Raw genomic sequence first — 21,350 nt, forward strand, 5'->3', positions numbered from 1 at the left:
CTCCAACGCCCCCTAGCAACTGCCTGGTCCCGCCTGCCTAGCAACCGCCCCGCGCCCGGCCTCCTGATTCGCCGGCCAGCCCCGGCCGGCCGTCGAATTCCTATTGGCTGCGAAGAGGGAAGCGGGCGGCGATTGGCTGCGGCGGCGGAGGGAAGAGGCGGGGCGGCCGGGCGGGGTTCGGGCGGAGCGGAACGGCCGCGGTGGCGTCGGCGGTCCGCAGGATTCTTTGGGCGCGTGGTGCGGAGGGATACGTCGGTCGGACGGTGGTACGAGGGCCGGGCGGGGGCGGCGGGGGAGCGGGACGCGCTGGCGACGTGGGCACGGCGGGCGGGACTCGGGCTCCGCCGCGCCGGCCGGGCCGGGCGGGCCGGGCGGGAGGAGGGGATGAGTCGGTGGCGTTCTCCGCCGTGAGAGGGAGAGCGAGCCGTGGGGTCCTGACGGGCACGCGTCCTCCGCCAATGAGGAGGCAGGGCCGGTGCGGACCCCGCGGCGATTGGCCGGCGGGCGGGAGGGGCGGGGCGGGCGCGGTGTCCCGCCCCCCGCAAGGACACCCCCGCCTCCTCCGCGCAGGGCCGGCCCGGCATCATGGCCTCGGAGCTGGAGAGCCTCAACCCCGGGCAGCGCATCATGACCTTCCGCCCCACCATGGAGGAGTTCCGCGACTTCAGCCGCTACATCGCCTACGTGGAGTCGCAGGGCGCGCACCGCGCCGGCCTGGCCAAGGTGCGACACTCCCTCTCCCCCCGGGCGGAGGCCGCGCCGCCGGCCCCGGGCCGCGCACCGGCCGCCTCCGCCCTTTGTTTACGCCGCGGCGCCGGTGGGGCGGGCGCGCCCCGGCCGCGGCCCGGCCCGAGTTGCCCGAGTTTGACGCTGTCCCCGGCCGCGGCCGCCGCTCCCGGCCCGCGTGTCCCCGCAGATCGTGCCGCCTAAGGAGTGGAAGCCGCGGCAGTGCTACGATGACATCGACGAGCTCGTCATCCCCGCGCCCATCCAGCAGGTGGTGACGGGGCAGTCCGGGCTCTTCACGCAGTACAACATCCAGAAGAAGGCCATGACGGTCCGCGAGTTCCGCAGGATCGCCAACAGTGACAAGTACGGCCGGTCCCGGGCACTTTGAGTTGTGGAGTGGTTTGGGTTGGAAGGGGCATTAAATACCACCTGGTTCCCCACCTAGTCACGGGCAGGGACTCCTTCCTCAAGAACAGGCTGCTGAGGGCCCCATCCCAGCAGGCTTTGAACACTTGTAGGGATGGAGCATCCACAGCTTCCCACAAGGAACAGGTCCTCGGTGCAGTCTGGGGTCAGCAGTGTGAATGTTATGCCCAGGCAGATGAGGTTGCTCGTACAGCAGGCTGTGTGCATGGGGACCCTTGTCACCTGTGCAGCAAGATGATGTGTAATGGCTGCAGAACTTTTTGTTTGTGCTGTGGGCTCCTGTCTGTCTGTCCCCAGTAGCTAGACCATTGAAATACTTACTAAGTAGTGGAGAAAGGAATGTTCATGACATAAAGAAGGAGATGAAGAAAAGATCACTTGAAAAGGAGTTGAAGCAAAAAAGCCTTTGCAGTAACTAGAAATAGCATTGTAATTGCCAGCTACTGTTGGTCCATCAAGGCTTGTTTTAGCTTTCAAAAGCAGTACAAACCAGATACTTTAGAGCTGTGTTTAATAGAATAATTTGATGAAAGTTACTGGAATCTATATATATAGGTAAGTAGGTGTTAAGACTAAATTTGATCCCCCCAGAGCTACATATAGCTACATAGTTAGCAGGGAATGGGCATCAAGAGCAGATGTTTTGCTGGTAAACAGAGCATGTTTGACCATGGCGAGTCTGTGAAGGTTTGCTAGTTTCACAGTGGCAGAAAACTTCGGGTTTGTATGGGGGTTTTTTTCAGTTGTTCTTAGTATCATTTCTGGTTTTGACTGCATTGTTGCTCGTAAGTAGCTACAGCTAGAAGGTGAAGTTGTTCTGACCCCGGAAAAGTGCACAAAGCAAAAATGAAAGTAAACTGAGAAAGGGGGAAAGTAACTTTCTTCACAGAAACAGAGCCGTGACTGCTCTCACTGCTCATCTGGCTGGTAACACACATTAGGTATTGTTATTGTAGCTTTCCATTCTTTCAGTCAAGGAAACATTGGCTCAGACTTGTCAAATATCAGACTGCAAAGTCTTTAGTGTCTTACTTGTTTTTTTCAGGTACTGCACACCCCGGTACACGGACTTTGAAGACCTTGAACGAAAGTACTGGAAGAACCTTACGTTCAATGCCCCCATCTACGGGGCTGACGTTAATGGCACGCTCTACGACAAGGTAAGGAAACTGTTCTGGTTTTCAGGTAACAGTTATCCTGGTGTATTGCATTCCATAAATACTAATGTGGCATTTGACTCTTACCTTTTGGAACAAGTTAATGATAGTCTTAGCATAGTTCAAGCTTCTGGAGTAGGCAGCTGACAGAGGAAGCATTGTAAGGGACCTCTGCTAGCACTTCAGTATAGGGAAGCAAAAAGCACTATTGCCCAAGCATTGCTTTGTTCTGAAAGGCATATGAGGGTTGGAAGTGTTGATCAGGGGATACATGCTGCTTTGGTATCCACTGGTGTATGTATTTGTGTGGGACAGCTCTGTAGTCATTAGGTGGTAGGATGATAACTGTCAAAAGACAATTTGCATTCTGCTTGCTTGTCTCCTAAATTCTCATGATTTATTCTTTTAAAAGATGTTTGGAATGAAAAGTGGTTTTGTTAAAGAGGGTTCAGACATCAGCTCAAACTCAATCAACATCAGCTATTGTTCTCTGCTCTGTTAAGTCTGCAGCTTCGTGATTATTGCTTCTTTGTAATAATTACTTTGACTGGTATTTTTTTCCCCCTCCTTAAAGGCCAGTAAGCAATCACCATGCAAGCCACCATGCAGAGCTTTGGGTTTAGGTGAACTATCTCACAGCTTGAGCTGTGTAATTCTGTGATGTGCTGTTTCACAAGTGTCTGTTAAGCTTTTGCAAACTGTCCTCTCAGCTGTGTGATTCTGTACTTTGTAATCCTTGTTTGACATGAGGCTTGTGTTTTTCAGCATGTAGATGCGTGGAATATTGGCAGATTGAACACAATCCTGGATATTGTGGAGAATGAAAGTGGCATAACCATTGAAGGAGTGAATACTCCTTACCTGTATTTTGGCATGTGGAAAACTTCCTTTGCTTGGCACACCGAGGACATGGATCTCTACAGTATTAATTACTTGCATTTTGGGGAACCCAAGTCATGGTAAGATTTTCTAAGGAGTCTTCTAGATGAAGAAAAGCGGTACCATAAAACTCTTCACTACAAAGTGAAGAGTTGGCTAAAATAGTTATCAGTTCTCCAGTCTTGCACTGCAGTTGTGTCTGATGACAGGAACACGTAAGGAGCTGCAGAGCAATGCATGTCCTCAGTAGAATTTGGTTGGTAACCTTCCAGAAGGGTCTAGTTGCTGTCCTGATGTGAGGAGTTCTTCTGAATTACAGTATAGTGTGGATGCTGTCTGCTGTGGTAGGGCCAAAACTTGGCAAACTTGTGTATTGTTTTCTGAGGCTCTAAAATGACCATACAGAGGTGTGGTCACACAGGCACTGGGGGAACAGGCAGTTTTAACAGACTTTGAACTGTAGCTGTTTATCATATATCTAAACATCAGGCTAGTGGATGTCACTGTGTGGTTTGTCCAGTGTCTGGGCTTTCTCAATTCTTTTTAGGGGAGGCCCTTAATTTCTCTGTACCATGGGTTGCATTTTAAGAGTGAATCATGCCCTTCTGTTCACAAATTAATTTCTCAAGCAACTTCAACAATTGTTTCTGTGGCACTTTAGCTGGAAACTAGAATTTTTGGCTGCCTTTTATTACAAATTTGAAGAAACAAATAATAGCTAGCACAGTGTGACCCATGAACAACCCGATGCAGTGGCAGTAGCAGAGAAACATGAAACAGAATCATTCAGTCTGTTGAACTATTTGGCCATTGCTTCTTCTACAGTAGTACTTGGAAGAAGTGAACTTTGCTGGTATCTTTGATTAATTTAGCAAGGAATCTATTCAGAATATAGCACTGTATTCCAGAGTGAAAGCAAACTAAGTGGGTTGATTTATTTATTGTAGTCATTCCAGGCAGGAGTTTTGTGGCACCCATAAAAAGGTGTGTACAGGGAGAGACGTAGTTCTAAAGAGCACTCCATGAGTTGTGCACTTGTTAATGATGTGGCACCTGACCTAGTCCCATCTTTGAGCAGCTGAAAGAGGTGATTCCATTTTCTCTCTTGCCCTGTGTTCCTCCTTGCACTGAGTATACTGAGATTACACTGCTGTGAACTGAGACAGCTCAGGAAGTTCTCTTCCCTTTCTCATTGCAATTCATGTTTTGCTGCATTAGACCTGCTAATTATGTACATCAGTCTTTTTACTTCCTTGATTGCTTGAGCAAAAGTTGTTGAAAGAAATGTTCAGCTTTTACATGTCAATTTTTCTTGGAATAGAAAGGTTGAAGTACTCAATGATGATTTTTGGCTTATATTGAACTTTGAAAAAGACAAGTGTAGAGATAATTTTTTTTTAAGTAATTCACATCTTGATGACTGATTATGATTTCCAGTCAGACTTTGAGATTTTGTTGTTGTCACTTGAACTTAACAGACTTCTTCTTACAACTGCAGGTACTCCATCCCTCCAGAGCATGGAAAGAGGCTGGAGAGACTTGCAAAAGGTAATCAGGCAGCTCATGTCTTGCCTTTTTCTAAAGGTGGGATGGACAGCTGCAGTGGGCTTCTGCTGTTTTAGAGGGCACAGGTTGGCATGACTGAACTGATAGTTTGCCTTCTAGAATATAGATTACATTACTTCTGAATGTTTGCTTATCGGATACACACAAGAGAAATTGTCACATTACAAATAATGAACTTGTGGTTTGTCTGACCTTAAATGAGAAAATCCTTAGCTATAGATTATTAAAACTGGAAAGTTATGGCCAGAGGAGGATCCTTGTATTTGAGGCCTTTCTTATATTCTGTCAAACGGGCAGCTGTTAAAAGATAAATCTTAGGGATTTGTCATTTTTCTTCAGCATGCAAACTAGCACACTTCAAATAAGGTGGTCCATATTTCTAGAGAAAAAGTGTCTACACAGTAATTTTTCATAAAACTGCTGAAAAGTAAATGTAGTTTGAGCACAGTGGTAACATCTCTCCTTGTCTTTATTTTAAACAGGTTTTTTCCCAGGAAGTGCCCAAAGCTGTGAAGCATTTCTCCGTCACAAGATGACTCTCATCTCCCCATCAATTCTGAAGAAATATGGAATTCCATTTGATAAGGTGTAGAAAAGTAATTGTGGTTACACTAGCTTGATCAAGAGGTTCCTGCAGCCTTGTCTTGCTTCTGACAGCAGCCAGTAGCAAATGCTTAGAGAGGAAAATAGAAACAGGCAGGCTATAAGGCAATCCTTCCTATTGTACTTCCATTTGTCTGGCACTTGGGGTCTGAAGGAGTTTGAGACTTAAAAAAATCTATCAAGGGCTTCTAAAAACAAAATCTTGATTTTCTGTGATTTTTTAAAATTTTTTTAACTTAAAACTAAACAGTATCTCCTGTGTTAGGTTCACTTCACTGTTTAGATGGGTATTCAGTGAAGTTTTTCTTTTTTTGTTTCCACTTTTCCCCTGTTAATTTTGTTTGTTGCAATCTGCTTCCTCAACGGAAAACAATGCTTGTCCCTTATTAATGTCTTAATTACCTTAGTAACTTTATAGGCTTCCTTACTTTCTCAGGTACTGACCTGCCATTGCCCCTCCCACCCAGGGATATTAAAGATGTAGTCTTTGAGCTCTTATTCAAAACACTGTATCATCTGCCTGGGCAGCTGAAGGGTTTTGTTGTCATAAGCCTTTACAGGGGTAAATGTTCAAGAGCAAGCATTGGAAAGCTGACTTAGAGTTGTACTCTAATGTAAACAGCAATAAATTTTCAAGTTCTGTGTGGATAGAAATTTACTCGGCCTTAGATACTGTTCAGCCAAACCTGTAGCCGATCCAGATAAGTATCTTTATGAAGTTCATATAGCTGGTTACAGAGTATTTTCTATGTATAACTGTTTCTGTGCGAAATTGACCAGTTGTGTTTGTTTTAGTAAAAAAAGCTGTTGAGCATGGCTTTTCAGTGAACAGATATTTAATACAAGTAGCAAAATAGCAAAGGTCAGTGACAGGTCTGTCCATTGCAGAAGGGAGCTCCAGCCACCATCTGTGAGTTGGATTTTTGGGTGTGCTGCAGAGAGGGGTACAGGAGCTCCTTTTATCATATTCACCAAGTACCTTCTTCAACTCTGAATAACACTGTGATGTCTCAATTGTCTTCTAGGTGACACAGGAGGCTGGAGAGTTCATGATAACCTTTCCTTATAGCTATCATGCTGGCTTTAACCACGGCTTCAACTGTGCTGAATCTACCAACTTTGCTACTCTTCGCTGGATTGAGTACGGGAAGCAGTCGGTGCTGGTGAGTGCCCTGTTGCCATCATTAAGCCCCCGCTGTTTGTTTTAGGAGAGTGGTTTCAAGCCTTTTAAGATGTGATATCTGCTTTAGCATAAAGTAGCAACATCCCGGCAAAGTCCTGCTTAGTGCCTTGTGTCAACCATGGATAGCATGTAACATGTTTTGTAACTTTGTATCTTTCTTGTAAGTTTGTGCGGCTCAGGAGCGCTTCAGAGAAAATTATGGAACTGGTTGTCTTTCCAGAGCTGAAAACATAGGCTTGGTGGGCAGAGCTTGTCTGTATTTTTCTCTAGTATTTTAACCATTATTTATTGACTGTTTAGCCTGGAATGCAGCTTTGGCAACTTAAATGACTTTTCAAAATAAGTATCTTGGCTGAACCTTTAAAGTGAATAGTGTTACATCCCTGCAGAGGTGCCTTTCAGACAATGTTTAAGTTTTCAGAAGCTGCATTGAAGTGAGTGCTTTGAAGCACTAGTTGTAACAATGCCTAGGGGAAGGGAACCTCTACTGCTCTGGGTAGGCCCAGAGCTTGTGTGGCTCTGATTTCTTCATTATAGTCTCTGGTTTTGTGGTCTGTTTCTATATGAGCTCATTTTAAAACACTCAGCTTCTACCAGCAACTGTGTAAAAAGACTGATGAGCTTTCTGTCCTAGTTGTGATAACGTCTGGTTTTTTGTTTCATGTTTTTTTTGCTGACTTTTCTGACATTTTTAGTAATCTAATATATACTCTTTTGATTTCCTGGAAAAGAGTCTTGATAGTCGTAAGGCTCAATTACATGTGAGCGTGGGATTTTCTTCCTTAAACTCTTGAAAGCAAAATCCTAGAGAAATGCAGAGTAGAATTTTTAAGCATTTGACCTTTTTTGATCTTATTTTCTGTGACTTCAGTGCTCATGTCGGAAGGACATGGTGAAGATCTCCATGGATGTGTTTGTGAGGAAGTACCAGCCAGATCGTTACAAGCTTTGGAAAGCTGGGAAAGACGTGACTGTCATTGACCATGCTCTTCCAACCCCAGAGGCAGCAGAGTTCCTTAAAGGGGATCTCATGCAAAAAGTCAAGAGTGGGAAACAGTGTGCTGAGGAGATGGAAACAGAAGAGACATGTAAAGAGGAGGTGGATGGGGATGAGACAAAAAGGTACAGCTTTATATAGTCACTGCTTTTCTGTTGGATTCTTGGAATTTGAACCCAGTTGCAATTAAATGTTTGCCATTCTGGTAGAACAGTGAGAGTTAGCAATAATCTTTTTTCCTGGGAACAGGGCTTACTCTTAATATTTTTTTACTATTAAATCCACATTAATACATAGTCTGTGGTAAGCAGGAAACACGCCAGCTTGGAAGGTAGTTCTTCATCTTGGGACAGACCTCCAAAGCCTGGGTTGGCAGTGTGTACCCTGCAGTGACAGACCAGAAGAAAAAGGGGTTGTATTAAGATCATGGGACAGTACTTGCTAGCAAATTCTGGTACAATTCTGATGCTGCAAGCTGTGGCATTGGTGTGCAGTTCCTGGTTGCTGAAGGTCAACAGGTTAATCACCTTACATTTTGCAGTTAAATCTGTTTCAGTCAGTGCCAGCTACTATTCCTAAACCTGTCTTTGGTGATGGATTTTTTTTGTTGTTTGGTTTGATTTGTTTAGGGTGTTGTTTGGAGGAGATTTTTTGTTTAAGGTAAAGAATGCCTGGCTAGAGAGAGCATAGTTGCCTTAATACACGACTAGCACACTGAGAAGTCATCTCTAGGGATTACTAACTTTTCCTCTGTAAAGGCAAAGAAAACATTTCAGAATAATTTGGAAACTATTTGGCTTTCCAGAGGCTGTCTCGTAAAACACCGGTCCAAACCAGACTGTATTTTATGCATTCACACAGAATTGTAACACAGTTACGTGTTTGCTAACCTGACACAGGGATTTGTCTTCTGCAGCATCCCCAAGCACCGCATAGGAACAAAAAGGCACAGGGTCTGCCTGGAAGTGCCTCAGGAGGTGAGTGAGAGTGAGGCCTTCCCCAAGGAGGAGCTGAGCTCCACACAGTATGAAGCAGACATGGCAGAGCCTCGTGAGAGGCCTACGAGTGAATTCGTGCAGCAAGGTGAACAAAGGATCAAACTTCCAGGTAAGTGTGTGCCAGGCTTGTCTGGGGCACTCTTCAATATGATCTTAGTTGGTAGGATGCTTTTGTGTCCAAAGAAGCAGACACTGGTTTGTCAGAGCCATTGGTAGCACCTCAGAAGTTTACTGTTATAAGACTTGAAATATTACTGTTCTCTTGGTTTTTTGTTTTTACTCTTTATTTTGCCTGACTGCATACAGAAATATATGGGATGCCTCCGTAGTCTAAGCTCCTTTTTATCTCTCTTGAGCAATGTGACCTGTTTATAGGAATTACTTAGTAAAACATATGCACACTTCCTGGTACTGTGGGTCTGGTATGCTTTATAGGTGTGTTACTTGTAATTTTGTAATAAGTAGGCTGGACAAAATTCATGTAGCTTGTAATGGATGAGTTATCCTTGCTCTTAGGGGAGGAGCAAGAGGCCTGTGGAACAGCACAAGAAAAGGAAAACATATGTGATGCCCCCTCTTGTATTTTGTTTTCCAGCCCTTTGCAGCTTGTATTTAATAATCTTCTATTGGTTTGTAGGTTTGTTTTTCTTTTTCTAGTAAGTCTTCAATGAATGTTTGTAATCTCTTACACACAGTAACATATGGCTGGGTTTACTACAAACACGTCTGTATAAAGGATCATCTCTGTTTATTTGAACTCACTGTCTGCTGCTTTGTTTTATATACCCTAGTTCTTGTGATGGGAGAGGCAATGAGCAAATATTTTTATTCTCTCTGACTAAGCAATGTATGACTTTATAGGTGTTTGAATTAATCACCTGCTCTTTAGATGATGTGCTGTCGCTCTTTTGCGTGTAGTAGTTTGCTTTTCTGTTTGGCTTTGTGCAAATAGTTGCACAAATGTTCTCTTTCTGCCCAGACTTCAGAAAAAGTCAGTATATCCCTTCTTCCAGATCGTGTGGACTCAGCCAAATTTGAAGAATTGAAACCGGTGAAGCTTGAGGAAGAAGAGCAAGAAGCAGCTGCACTGGATCTCTCCATTTCACATGCTTCAAATTCCACTTCAGTGTTGCCAGCTTCAAAGCAGAGTGCTACATCCAGTGCTCAGTCCAGCTCACCTTGCTATTCTTCAGACTCGGAATCGTCGGATCTGTTGGCAAAGCGAACTCTCCCTGGGCCAGCCGGGGTGTTCACGGTGCACAGCTACGCCAAGGGCGATGCCAGCGGCTCCGACAGTGAGCAGACCCCAGGGAAGAAAGCCAGTGCCAGCTCCAGTGTCAGTGAGCAAGAACTGACAGAGGTAGGAGAGGCAAAAGAACTGGAGGGCTGTAATTCCATGGTCAGGAATTTTCCTATCTGTGCAGGTGACAATTTCATCCCACTGGTGTTTGCATAGCAGGTTGCACCTCTGGGTTTTGCTAAACACACAAGAATTCAGATGAAAGCCTTATACACTTAGCCCTTCAGGTAAGCAAGGAGATCACCTGTCTTGAGAACTTCTCTAAACTATTTAAGTGCTGTAATGGAAAGGATAGCTTGATGTTTTTGACATGGTAGTGTTACAGAATGATTGAGGTTCTTTTGTACTAAGGGACACCTATTTGAACCTAAAATGAATCTGGTTTGTTCCAGCCTTTATTGCAAGCACATTCATGTGATGAGGGGTTTTTAATATAAAATTGCATACATGGATACATTTCTCTGTCCTTCTAAAAGAGGAGAAAGGGTACAACAAAATATTAGTTGGGAGAATGTAAATCTGAGTGTTAAAAAGCTGCCAATTAATATTATATTAAACAGCCTAAGAGAAGAGTTAGAATCTTATCTGGTAATGTCATTCCAATATTTTGTTTTCCTGTTTAAATCTGTGTTTAGAAAATGGGAGGCCAGTAATGACTTCTGAGAAGTCAAGAATTACAGCAAAGGAACAGGAGATTGGTCTATCTTGATAATTAAGCTGAAACTGAGAGAGTTGTCATGGCTATTTAAAGTGAAGATGTTATATTGCAGATACTGATATCTCCATCACATCATCTGTGCAGGGAAAAGGTGAAAATTTGAATGGGTGTGATTGTTTTCCCCAGGGTGGTATACTTGAAAACAAATTTTCCATTAGGTGGTAACTGTGAATGTTAATTTCAATATTTCTTAGAAATCTTTTATTCAACTCTGTAAGAGAACAGAGGCAGTGATTATTACGCTCTCTTCTGGCTTCATTTATGAAAAGAAGATATTTAAACATATGTAGGATGTATTTAATCCAAGACTTACTTTTTCTTTTAAAAGAATAACAGATTTTAAAAAACGGGTAGGTTCTTATCTAGAGGGAGACTTCCTGGACTGTTGAAATCATTACCATTATTGTCCTGCTTGTTAGGTTAGTAGTAATTTTGTCAGTGTGTCACTTGTTTTTGTATGGGGCTAAGGGAAGAGGAAATAGCTGTTGTTGCAATCTCCTTCTTCCAGTCTGTCTGGTAAGACATCAAGGCAATTAATCAGCAGGAAGGATTAAAGTGTCCTTCATTTAAAATAACTCTTTTAGTTTGACATGTCTATGAGCTCTGTATTTTTTCTGATTTGTTATTTTACTTTTAAATTTGGAATTTTTAAAGTGACACACAAACTAAAGCTCCAGAATTCATAAGACTTCTTATCATGGCTCTTTTAAGTTGAACCATCCAACTTGTCTTTCTTTGTTTCTGTCTTTTACATGATTCTTTAAAGAAACAGATGTGCATGAAAAGCTACACTGGGACCTGTGAAAAGTGTCCATTCTTCTAACTCAACAGAGCTAGTACAGCTCTGTCCTGTTTTACATAGCAAAAGTTCTCTTGAGCACTTTGATAAATAGTTTAGAGCTGAAGTTACGTTGTTGGAAATGAAATTGTGGAAGCATGTGTGCTTTTTGAAGAAGTTTCTCTTAAGTTCAAAGTAAATTCCTTCCAAAATTCCTTCAAAAACTGACAGCTGGATTGCTTTCCTGGTCCAGGTGGGAAAGGAGTACGTAAGCTCCGTGAAGGAGAGTAAGAAGTCCAAGGGCCGTCGCCAGCCGTTGAGCAAACTGCCCCGTCATCACCCGCTCCTGGTGAAAGACTGCATCAGTGATGATGGTAAGTAAAGGTAAAGCCCTGTGCTCCTTGGGAAGTTGGAGAGAGGGTCTCAGTTTCTGTGGGCAGTATGGGATATTCTAGTAAGTAACTGGTGATAAATGGGAGTCAGTGATAGCTCTGCCTCCTAGACAAGGTGCATATCTCATTGTATCATTAAACTTTTCTCTCAAATGATGTCATCTTTCTTTCCTGTATTTTCTTTGGAAAGCAAAATTAAACCAGTACCAGAGACTGTTGCCCAACCATCTGCCTTAGAATATTCCAGTCATTGATGTAAATATTCAGGATTTTTTAAAAAATCCCTAATGCCAAATCCTTTGGTGGATGCCTTCAATTTTGATGTAGGTCTAATTTGGAGCTGTTTCTGCCCTGTTGCTTGATTAGTAGAAGCCTCTTAGAAAGGAGACTGAGTTACTGGTTTCCATCACCCTTCTGTCAGTTTGCTTTCTGGCAGTCTTTCTTTCATCTCCATTCATAGCTTCTTGCCTTATTTAGTTTCATTTACAAGAAGAACGTCTATAAAAGGCCACATAGTCACTGAGTGAGTGCTCTCTTATCACAGAGGCATCAGAGCAGCTAACTCCTGAAGAAGAGGCTGAGGAGACAGAAGCATGGGCCAAGCCACTGAGCCAGCTGTGGCAGAATCGGCCACCAAACTTTGAGGCTGAAAAAGAATACAATCGCACCATGGCCCAGCAGCCCCCATACTGTGCTGTTTGTATGCTCTTCCAGGCGTATCAGGTATGAAACAAAGACTCTTCCTGCTATCACAGAGGTAACAGAGTAGGTGCTGCTGTGATACATAGTTTTAAATATGTGGGTTTGCACATTGCCAGTTAACAAAAGCTGTGTCAATGTTGCAGTTGTTGCAGTCTTGGCCAGCAGCTGTCCAGGAGAGCACAAGTGGGTGAACATCCTCAGACTTGTGATGGGTCCCTGCGGGTTCCCAGGGGCTCACTCCACTGTTCAGCAGAAGCTTTTGTGTTTTGTGGCTTTTGCTCAAACCACAGAATGGTGCTTAAATGTTGCTGGAGCTGACTATAAAATATCACTTCTCCTTTCCGGACTGACTCCTTCACTTCTAAAATGTTTTTAAGAAAACACTTTACATCCTCTCATAGTACATGGTCTTTGATGAGCAGGCAAGGAAGAAAACCTTTTACTAAAAGAATTTAGGGTTGTGTTTGTAGATGGTATAGATTGAAAGCTGTCTGGTCTTGGAGTTGTATCTATGGATGGGGTGCAGAAGTCCTTTGTCATGCTGAATAGATGTGCAGACAGAAGTCCCTCAATGATTTTTTTTTTATATACCTAAGATAAATAATTTTAAGGTAGCTTGAATAGTTGTCAGCATGTTTGACCTGCAACTTTGAGATAGTTTGAGCCTTCCCATATGCTGAGTGTATTTGATTCATTTGTGATGACTGTATAGTTGTGGTGGCACTAGAAACATGTTCACCGCAGTTTTGGAAATAAAGACCTCACATTTTTGTTGCAGATTTATATTTCATATAGTTCCTAATTTTAATGAAAACCACAGACCATAGTTTCTGTTCAGTCTTGTTATTTCTGTCTGAGAGTAAGTTCTTAGGAATGGAAATTCTACTTTGGAGCTGTGTGGTACATGAGGATTTTACTAGTGCTGAAAGGTATAAAGTTAATGATTTGAGGACAGTTGAAGTTCTCTGAAGATCTTTTTTGTAAGTTGCTGTTGCGCAGAAAACTCTTAGCTGCAGGTTTTCAAATGTCTGTCTACACCAGGCAGTGGAGCAGAAACTCTTCCAAGATTTGAGCTGTGGTTAGAGTCTTTGTTCCAACTTCAGAAAGTCTATAGCAACTCTGGAAACTCACTACAGTTCCCCGTTCAAATAAAAAATTGGCACAGAATGCCAGACAAGTATGCACTTTCCTTTGGGAAGAAGAAGAATATCTGCTGCTTGGGGGAAAAAAAGTTACTATTTTCTTAAATGTTGTTCTGGATTTCTCTCAGTCATTTTGTCTTTTGCTTGACATGCAACATAAGTTTAAATCAGTAAGTTTTACAGAATTAAACTAAACAAGATTTGTAGAAAAGATGTCCCTTTCCTTCCAACTGTGAGCATTTTCTGGACTTTTTCTCTCTAGCTTTTAAGGCACTGTAGGAGGGACAGCACAGATTCATTCTGCTACTGCAATTTCTGCTAAAAGTAATCTTTTAAAAGATGAGGAAAGCTACTTTTGTGGTAGCCTAAAAGGTACAAAAGGTGGCTTAAACATTTTTTCAAAGAGAAAAATTAATTTCTGTTTAGCTGTTTCAGAGGAGTAGCTTTAATGGAAATACACATCTGTAAACTTGGATTTGACATTGATTTAGAAGAATAAATTATGAAAGATTAGCCTGAAAGTCTCCCTGAGCTTTATATGGGAAATTGCATTTTCAGTCTGTTTATTTTCCAGAAACAAATTAGTTTTAAAGCCCATTAGATTTGTTCAAAATTACATTGGGAAAAAGTAATGAGGATTGTAGGTGTCTGTTTGTGTGTTGGTAATCCTTCCATATTGAGGTAAGATAAGTGTACACTGATGGATAGCAGTGTTGTGATTCTCTGTATTATGAGAGGAATATGGAGAAGAGTTGTTGCCTGTAGAACATGAGGTGGGCTTGATGATTCTACCTCTTCTGTCAGAAAAAAAGCAGTTTGGTGTGTATATTGTTGCTCATTAGAGGGATGCAATTCAGACTTTCAGTGTAGTATTAAGAAGAGTAGAAATTAATGTCATTCTGAGAATTTTATAAATATAACTATAAATAGTAATAAATAGTTATAAACGTAATTCTATTTTCACCTAACCTACCAACTCTATGATCTTTCAGTACCTTCAGTTTTTCTTTAAACTGTATATGTGTATGAAATAATGTGTGAATAAAGATCATATGAGACCATTTTACTTGTAAAATTTAAATTCCCTACCCATCCCTCACAGGCGGAATGTGAGGGCAGCAGTCAAAACTCCGGAGTGACTCCAGCTGCTGCAGATGGGAAGATCCGAACTAAACCCCTGATTCCTGAAATGTGCTTTACTGCAACTGGCTGCAGCACTGACCTCAATCTCTCCACTCCCTACCTGGAGGAAGATGGAACCAGTGTACTCATCACCTGCAAGAACTGCCATGTCTGTGTTCATGCGAGTGAGTGCATCCAGATGTTACCCTAAGCCCTGGTGATCTCCATACTGAGCCTGTGCATCATAGCAGGCCTCTGCCAGTTGATCTCATGTACAAATAGATCAAGTTCAGCCCTTAGCAGATCAGTATATACTTGGGTGTTGGCCTATGGGGTAGGCAGTTGGCTGCACAGGTGGCTTCAAACTCACAGCATCATCCAGGGGCTTGTTGATTTTGATTTCTGCTTTATTTCTGGGCCCAAGGGAAATAGGCTTGAGTTTAAATAAAGTCTTAAATGAGATGTGTCTGTTCTAGGTTGTTATGGTGTATCCCCTGACAAGGCCACTGAAGACTGGATGTGCTCCCGGTGTACAGAAAATGCATTAGAAGAGGTAAAGTTTTTCACAGATGGAGTCTGGTACATCTGGGAACTTGGTTGCAAAGTTAGTTCACATAGTGTTGTGGGTGTTGGTTTTTTAATTATCCTGTGAAAAGAACACAATTTAGAGATTGGTGTCTAAAACAATCTCTTGTGTTTTGATACTTTTGAGCCATAATGTTATCCTTTTAACTAATGCAAAGCTGCTGAGCTCAGAGGGAAGATCTCCTGCATGAATGTGGGAATAGCTTAATTTTCTGTCTGAGTTTGTGGTAGCTACAATTTCTAAGCCAGAAAATAACTTGTGTTAATAACTAGGCAGGTATGCACATATGAAGAAAGCAAGAATGGGATTCCCTCAAACAGCTGTATAGACTTTAGGTCAGTGGAATGGATCAGCCTTTTGATCATTATTTCCTCATGTTTGATCCTATTGCACATCCCAAAAGGATATAGGGTATTGCAGGTGTAAAAGGAACCCATAACAAACAAGTTGACCCTTCAGTGGTAGGTTCTGCTTGCTTTCAACAGACTTGGAAGTCTGCCCTAAGGGCAGCAACTTTTGAGAGCTGAGGAGCTGATCTCTACAAGGTAGTTAGCTCTCTTCTGACAGCAAAATAATTTTCTTCCTCTGAATGTACATTTTGAGGTGGAAGTTCTGCAGCAAGTGTTGTGCACTAGCTAATCCTTTTTCTTTACTCCAGGACTGCTGTTTGTGTTCCTTACGAGGAGGAGCGTTGCAGAGAGCCAATGATGACAAGTGAGTGTTCCAGATTTTTTTGATTTTAAGGAGAGGCTCGGTTCCTAAGTATATGAGGGTAAGCTGGTAAACTGCATTTGGTGTAAGAGTGACCAACATACTTTGTGTGTTAATTGTGTTCTCATGCAGCAGTTCTTACCTCTTTAGTTAATGCCTGGTTCTCATTCTGTTGATAGCAGCTGTGAATTGCTTTGCATTTGATAGTGCAGAGTTGTAGTATGCAGAGGTATAACCTACCACATAAAAATAAGGTTCCAAATGAACTAACATCTCTCAGTACCTTCTCTACAGAGGATTTTGATTTTCTGTCTTATTTGTGGTTACAGTAATGGCAAAGGGCAACCACAGTTTTAGGTAGCACAACATTGAAATTCAAGGTACCTCTACAGCAAAACGTGCATACAACTGCCTGTCCCGTGTCCTTTGGGTGGATCATCTAAAGTTATTTGATGCAACATAGCAGTGGGGCAGACTTGTACCACCATGAAATAACTGCAACTTGGCCACCCAGCCTTTTATCATGCCGGAGTCACTGAGTTGTGTTCCTTTTAAGCCTGTCAGTAGTAGATTTTAAGTATGGCGAAATCTTGGGTTTGCCCTACATGTGACCTGTTAGTAGCAGTAGAAAGATTATACTGATTATCCTCAGAGGTTATTTATTGTGGCTTATATGGCAAACTTGAACAGAACTGTACTTACTTAAACTCCAAAGCATCCTCTGTTGGCCCAGTGCATATTAATTTCTTTTTTCCTCTCTTCTGTCCTGACAGATGGGTTCATGTGATGTGTGCTGTGGCTGTACTGGAGGCAAAATTTGTGAACATCGCAGAGCGGAGTCCTGTAGATGTTGGCAAAATCCCCCTGCAACGTTTCAGACTGGTATGGATCACCTGTGCTGCATCAGTGGTGTCTCTAGTCCATTCAGAATCTGAGGGGTTTTGCTTATCCCATCAAACCCAAGTCATCCTGGTTTAGTCTCCAGACTGAATTGTATAATCTGCTCAATTCTGTGTATGAAAGATGGCAGTTATTCCTATTGCCATTTTTAAAAAATTTTGCTTGTTCTAGTATGTGTTTATTCACATGAAGAGCCAGCAAAAGGGTTTTCAATATGTGGCAGGTAACATGCTTGTTTTTCTCCTCCCTAGTATTCAGCTTGCTTAGTTGACTGCTTTCTAGCCCTGAGATGGTTCAGGATATGTGAGGCATTCCTAGAATGGATAAAGGTCTTCAGCAGGAAAACAACTGTACTTAACTCTTTTAACATCTCAGTGTTGAGGGGAAAATGACTCTGCTTTGCATATGCATTGCAGATAACATTCTTTTCCTACAACTGCCCTGCAGGCCCAATTGAGTAGTGACATAGTTTTAACTGTTACCACTGTGGTGATGTCCCATTATTCTAATCATGTTGCTTGTATTAATGTGACTCTTTAGTCAAGTGCTGATAGGTCCTATTGAGTTGGGTCATTACAAGTTGATCTAATCTATGTTGCTGGCATCCTTAGGTTGCATGCTTTGTGCATGTTGAGCTGGTAGATATTTAATTTACATTTTTCCTCTATTGCATTAATTTACTTTTTGTCATTTGTCTTGTCATAAACTAAAACTGGTAGCTGCCTGCTTCTGTTAAGTCAGAAAACAGCAGTGTTTTCAAAGAGGCTAAACGGCACAGCTATTATGTGATAAGCTGTTAGCTAGCCCTTGGTGTGTGGTAAAACCTAGTACCAACCAATAATCTCTGGTTTCCTGTCCACAGAAATGCATCTTCTGCAAGAAAAGGAGAAAGAGAATTGCAGGTTGCTGTGTACAGTGTTCACATGGCCGATGTCCCACATCCTTTCATGTCAGCTGTGCCCAAGCAGCAGGAGTCATGATGCAGCCTGATGACTGGCCATTTGTTGTCTTCATTACCTGCTTCAGGCATAAGACTCCATCTCAGGCTGAGGTGTGTAGGTGTATTATTCCCAAGATTTGAACTGCAGTGTCTTGGAGGCACTGAGAAGTTTTTTGATTATGTGATTATTTTAAAACTTCATTGAAGGCTTGTTTGTCTCACAGTACATAATGTAATCTAACAGTGTTTGTCTTGGATTCTGATCTGACTCTTGCTGCTACTCTGATCTTAGGTGCTTTATTGTACTTTGGTTTGCAGACTAGTAGGACTGGAAGCATCACATCCCTCCTGTGGCTGTTGTAATGAGAAACACTAGTGAGATTTATGCTGTGATTCTTAATATGCAGGATTTAGGATATGCTGGTACTCCAGCAGTCTGCATGAGTCGTCACAGAATTTCACATTTAAGTAATTGATTCGTTTCTAAAGTTGCCATGCAGCCTTTTTAACCAAAACCACCAACAATCTATTAGAGAATGTTTTCTGTAAGGGCCTTCCATTGCTCTGAAGAATGAGAACCTAATTTACTAAGTAAACTAAGGACAGTAGCACATAACAGATTAAACTTTAGGTATTTAACATTCCGGAGGCAGACTTTTCTAAAAATGTTGCTGATGATGGCTGAAGTAGAGTAGCTCACCTGAACTAAAATGTTTTGCTTTGTTGTCTGCCAGCACTGCAGTGGTCTTCAATACATTTGTTATTGAGTCATTGTGTAAGAAGTGATTTTTCTCTTTTCAGCGAGCAAAGGCTGCACTCCAGGATCTGTCCCCTGGACAGATAGTCATCAGTAAGCACAAGAATGGTCGCTTCTATCAATGTGAAGTGGTCAGCCTTGCAAAGGAGACTTTCTACGAGGTCAACTTTGATGATGGCTCCTTCAGCGATAACCTGTACCCAGAGGACATTGTGGTATGTTGTGCAGTGGGGTTGTGGTATAGGACACATGGTATGAGTCAGTTCTTGCTGCTGTAGAGCAGACACATCAGGGGATCTCGTGATTGTTCCCTGGGTCCTGTAGTGGCTGAGCTGTGCTGCAGGATGGCCTTAGGGCTGTTACCTGAGAGTGACTTAGCTGAGGCCATATAGGGACAGGTATAACAGGGAGGGCAGCTAATCTCTGGCTGCTTAGCAATGGTAGGTCTGAAGGAAAACTTGCTGATACTTGAATGCCATTGCCACTCAAATACTTTGAAGTTACCACTGTTGGGATTTAAATGCAGATGACGTAAATGGATGTGTCTCAGCCTAGTTCTCCATCTCCTACAATGGAGGATTGTTGGGGTGGTGTGCTGTGTGACCCCTTGGTGGTTTGCTGAATCCTCATATAAAGAAGCTGCTTTCCTTCCTTGTGTTTCCCATCTTCCCTCTTCATTCTAGAGTCGAGATTGTCTTCAATTAGGTCCCCCTGCTGAAGGGGAAGTCGTGCAGGTGAGATGGACAGATGGACAAGTTTATGGAGCGAAGTTTGTTGCATCACACGCAATCCAGATGTACCAGGTACAAAATTGCTGTCTAAAAACTCATCACTCAGAACAAGCCAATCATGTTAACAGGGTTGCTGTCGGGGTGTCATGCTTAAACACTCCAGGGTAAGTTATTCTCACTGTGTTAGCAATGACAGATGCTGGCAGCAGTTGCTGGATGTGATTGCTTGCAGCTGTATGTACCTCTGGCTACCTACTTGAAAGTGTCCACTTCTGAAAACTGCTGGTCTGCAATTCTTCATCAGATTCTTTCTGTAGTTTAAACCACTTAAGTTTATTTTGCTTTTCTGTAGTGAGAGTGCACCGTGCATTTCATGCTTCCAAAGGGATGAATATTCAGTTTACTGTATTAAAGTGAACAGCCAGAGACTGTTGTCAGGTGTTAAAAGAATATCCCAAAACTTGCTGGACTGTTACTGTCATGAGGTTTTTGAGGTTTTGATTCAAGTCTGTTGCAGTGTGCATAGCTGTGTATCTTACAAATTTCAAGTGGTAGAAGATTATTTCACTAAAGAGCTCTATGGGGAGAAGGCAGCTTCTAGGGAGATGTAGCAGGGTTGTAACTTCAGACTTCTGACATAACTTCTGGTTCTCTTCTAGGTGGAATTTGAAGATGGGTCACAGCTGATGGTGAAAAGGGATGATGTATACACTCTTGAAGAGGAGCTTCCTAAGAGAGTGAAGTCAAGGCTGGTAGGTAAACAGGGTGCAAATTCTACTAAAGAAGTAGAATTTGTTTTAATTTGTGCTTGAACAGCAACCTGAGCATGTGGCAGCAGCAAAATACAATCTGGTGCTCTCCTTAATCATTGCAAAACTCCGTAGTTGATCAGGCTACAAAAAACAAAGTTCTGTCTCACTCCGAAGAGAATTTCTCCATCTGCAGGAGTGTGAGTTTGTATCACAGAGTCACAGATTGAGAGAGCATGCCTTTTCATACTTGTATTTGTAAATTCCATTGTCTACTTCCATTGCAAAAAATGGCCAAGTTCCTTCATTTGCCCTCTGTTCTGAGAAGCTCTTAGTAGGGTTGAATCAAAAGAGCTGGCTGTTTCTTGACACTGTAAAATAATTCAGGTGAGAAAGGACCTCTGCAAGTCTCCAGACACCTGTTCCAAACAGGGGTAATTTTCAGAAAGGGTTGCTCAGCGGTGTCTCCAATTAAGTTTTGGTTATCAGTAAGGGTGGAGATCCCACACCCTGTTTTACCCCACTGCTTTACACTTCCCACTACAAAAATTGTAGTTACAAATAGCACACTGTTGTGTCTTGCTTTACAGCACAAACATGCACGCCATGTTGCAGATCTGTTGGCAGACACACAGACTATTAGAGGCTTAAGAAAGAATGTATTATACCTGAATTCTGTGAGCAGGTGTTTAAACATGTCTGCTGCATAAAGCAGAAATTGTACTAGATTGTTTGAAAATTGGAACAGCTGACTCTGTTTATTACTCTGAGAAAGTGATTATGAATTTAAGTTCATTTGAAATGTGAGGTTCTTTAGATCTCTGATTATAGTTCACTTAAACATATACCCAGACTTGTAATCCGGTTTCTTAAATATTTTTGGTTTTGTGATCAGTCAGTTTTTGAAGAAAGCTGAATGCTCCCATGTGTCTTGGCTTGGTTCTTTCTTACATGCAATAGGAGGATGTGGAGACAGGGATTTCATCTGTGCTCTAGTGACTAATTCTGTTTTTTTGTCTTAGTCAATCGCTTCAGATATGCGCTTCACAGAGATCTTCGAGGAGAAGGAGGTCAGTCAAGAGAGGAAGAGACAAAGAGTGATCAATTCACGCTACCGTGAAGATTATATTGAACCTGCCTTGTACCGGGCCATCATGGAGTAAACACTGCCTGTGGCAGAGGAAGAAGATGCCCACCTCCCCCAAGGATTTAAACGTTCCAGTACAACAGGCCATATTTGGATGCTTTGAATCCAGGGTTTCTTCTGGGGTTTTGTTCTTTTAT

The 21,350-nt window shown here is 42.5% G+C and overlaps 1 protein-coding gene across 2 annotated transcripts; it reads left to right on the forward strand.

The window, feature by feature from the left end:
* Positions 1-132: 132 nt before the first annotated feature.
* On the forward strand, positions 133-21,317 carry KDM4A (lysine demethylase 4A). Of its 2 annotated transcripts, XM_064428641.1 has the most exons (22): positions 133-266; positions 571-723; positions 917-1,092; positions 2,201-2,315; positions 3,078-3,271; positions 4,690-4,739; positions 5,240-5,343; positions 6,386-6,523; positions 7,415-7,665; positions 8,457-8,647; positions 9,552-9,898; positions 11,588-11,708; positions 12,271-12,449; positions 14,673-14,877; positions 15,169-15,245; positions 15,937-15,992; positions 16,763-16,871; positions 17,752-17,940; positions 18,631-18,801; positions 19,270-19,389; positions 19,977-20,069; positions 21,089-21,317. In XM_064428641.1, exons 2-22 carry the CDS (start codon positions 586-588, stop codon positions 21,227-21,229), a joined length of 3,165 nt encoding a protein of 1,054 aa, XP_064284711.1. In that variant the 5' UTR covers positions 133-266; positions 571-585; the 3' UTR covers positions 21,230-21,317. The 2 variants fall into 2 exon arrangements, 1 of the variants encoding a protein (XP_064284711.1); XR_010366466.1 differs by lacking the exons at positions 7,415-7,665; positions 8,457-8,647; positions 9,552-9,898; ... (9 more) ...; positions 19,977-20,069; positions 21,089-21,317 and having other exon boundaries at positions 4,690-4,741; positions 5,241-5,343.
* The last annotated feature ends 33 nt before the right edge of the window (positions 21,318-21,350 follow it).

Source organism: Passer domesticus, chromosome 7 (genome assembly GCF_036417665.1).
Source record: "Passer domesticus isolate bPasDom1 chromosome 7, bPasDom1.hap1, whole genome shotgun sequence".
NCBI classification, from domain to species: domain Eukaryota; kingdom Metazoa; phylum Chordata; class Aves; order Passeriformes; family Passeridae; genus Passer; species Passer domesticus.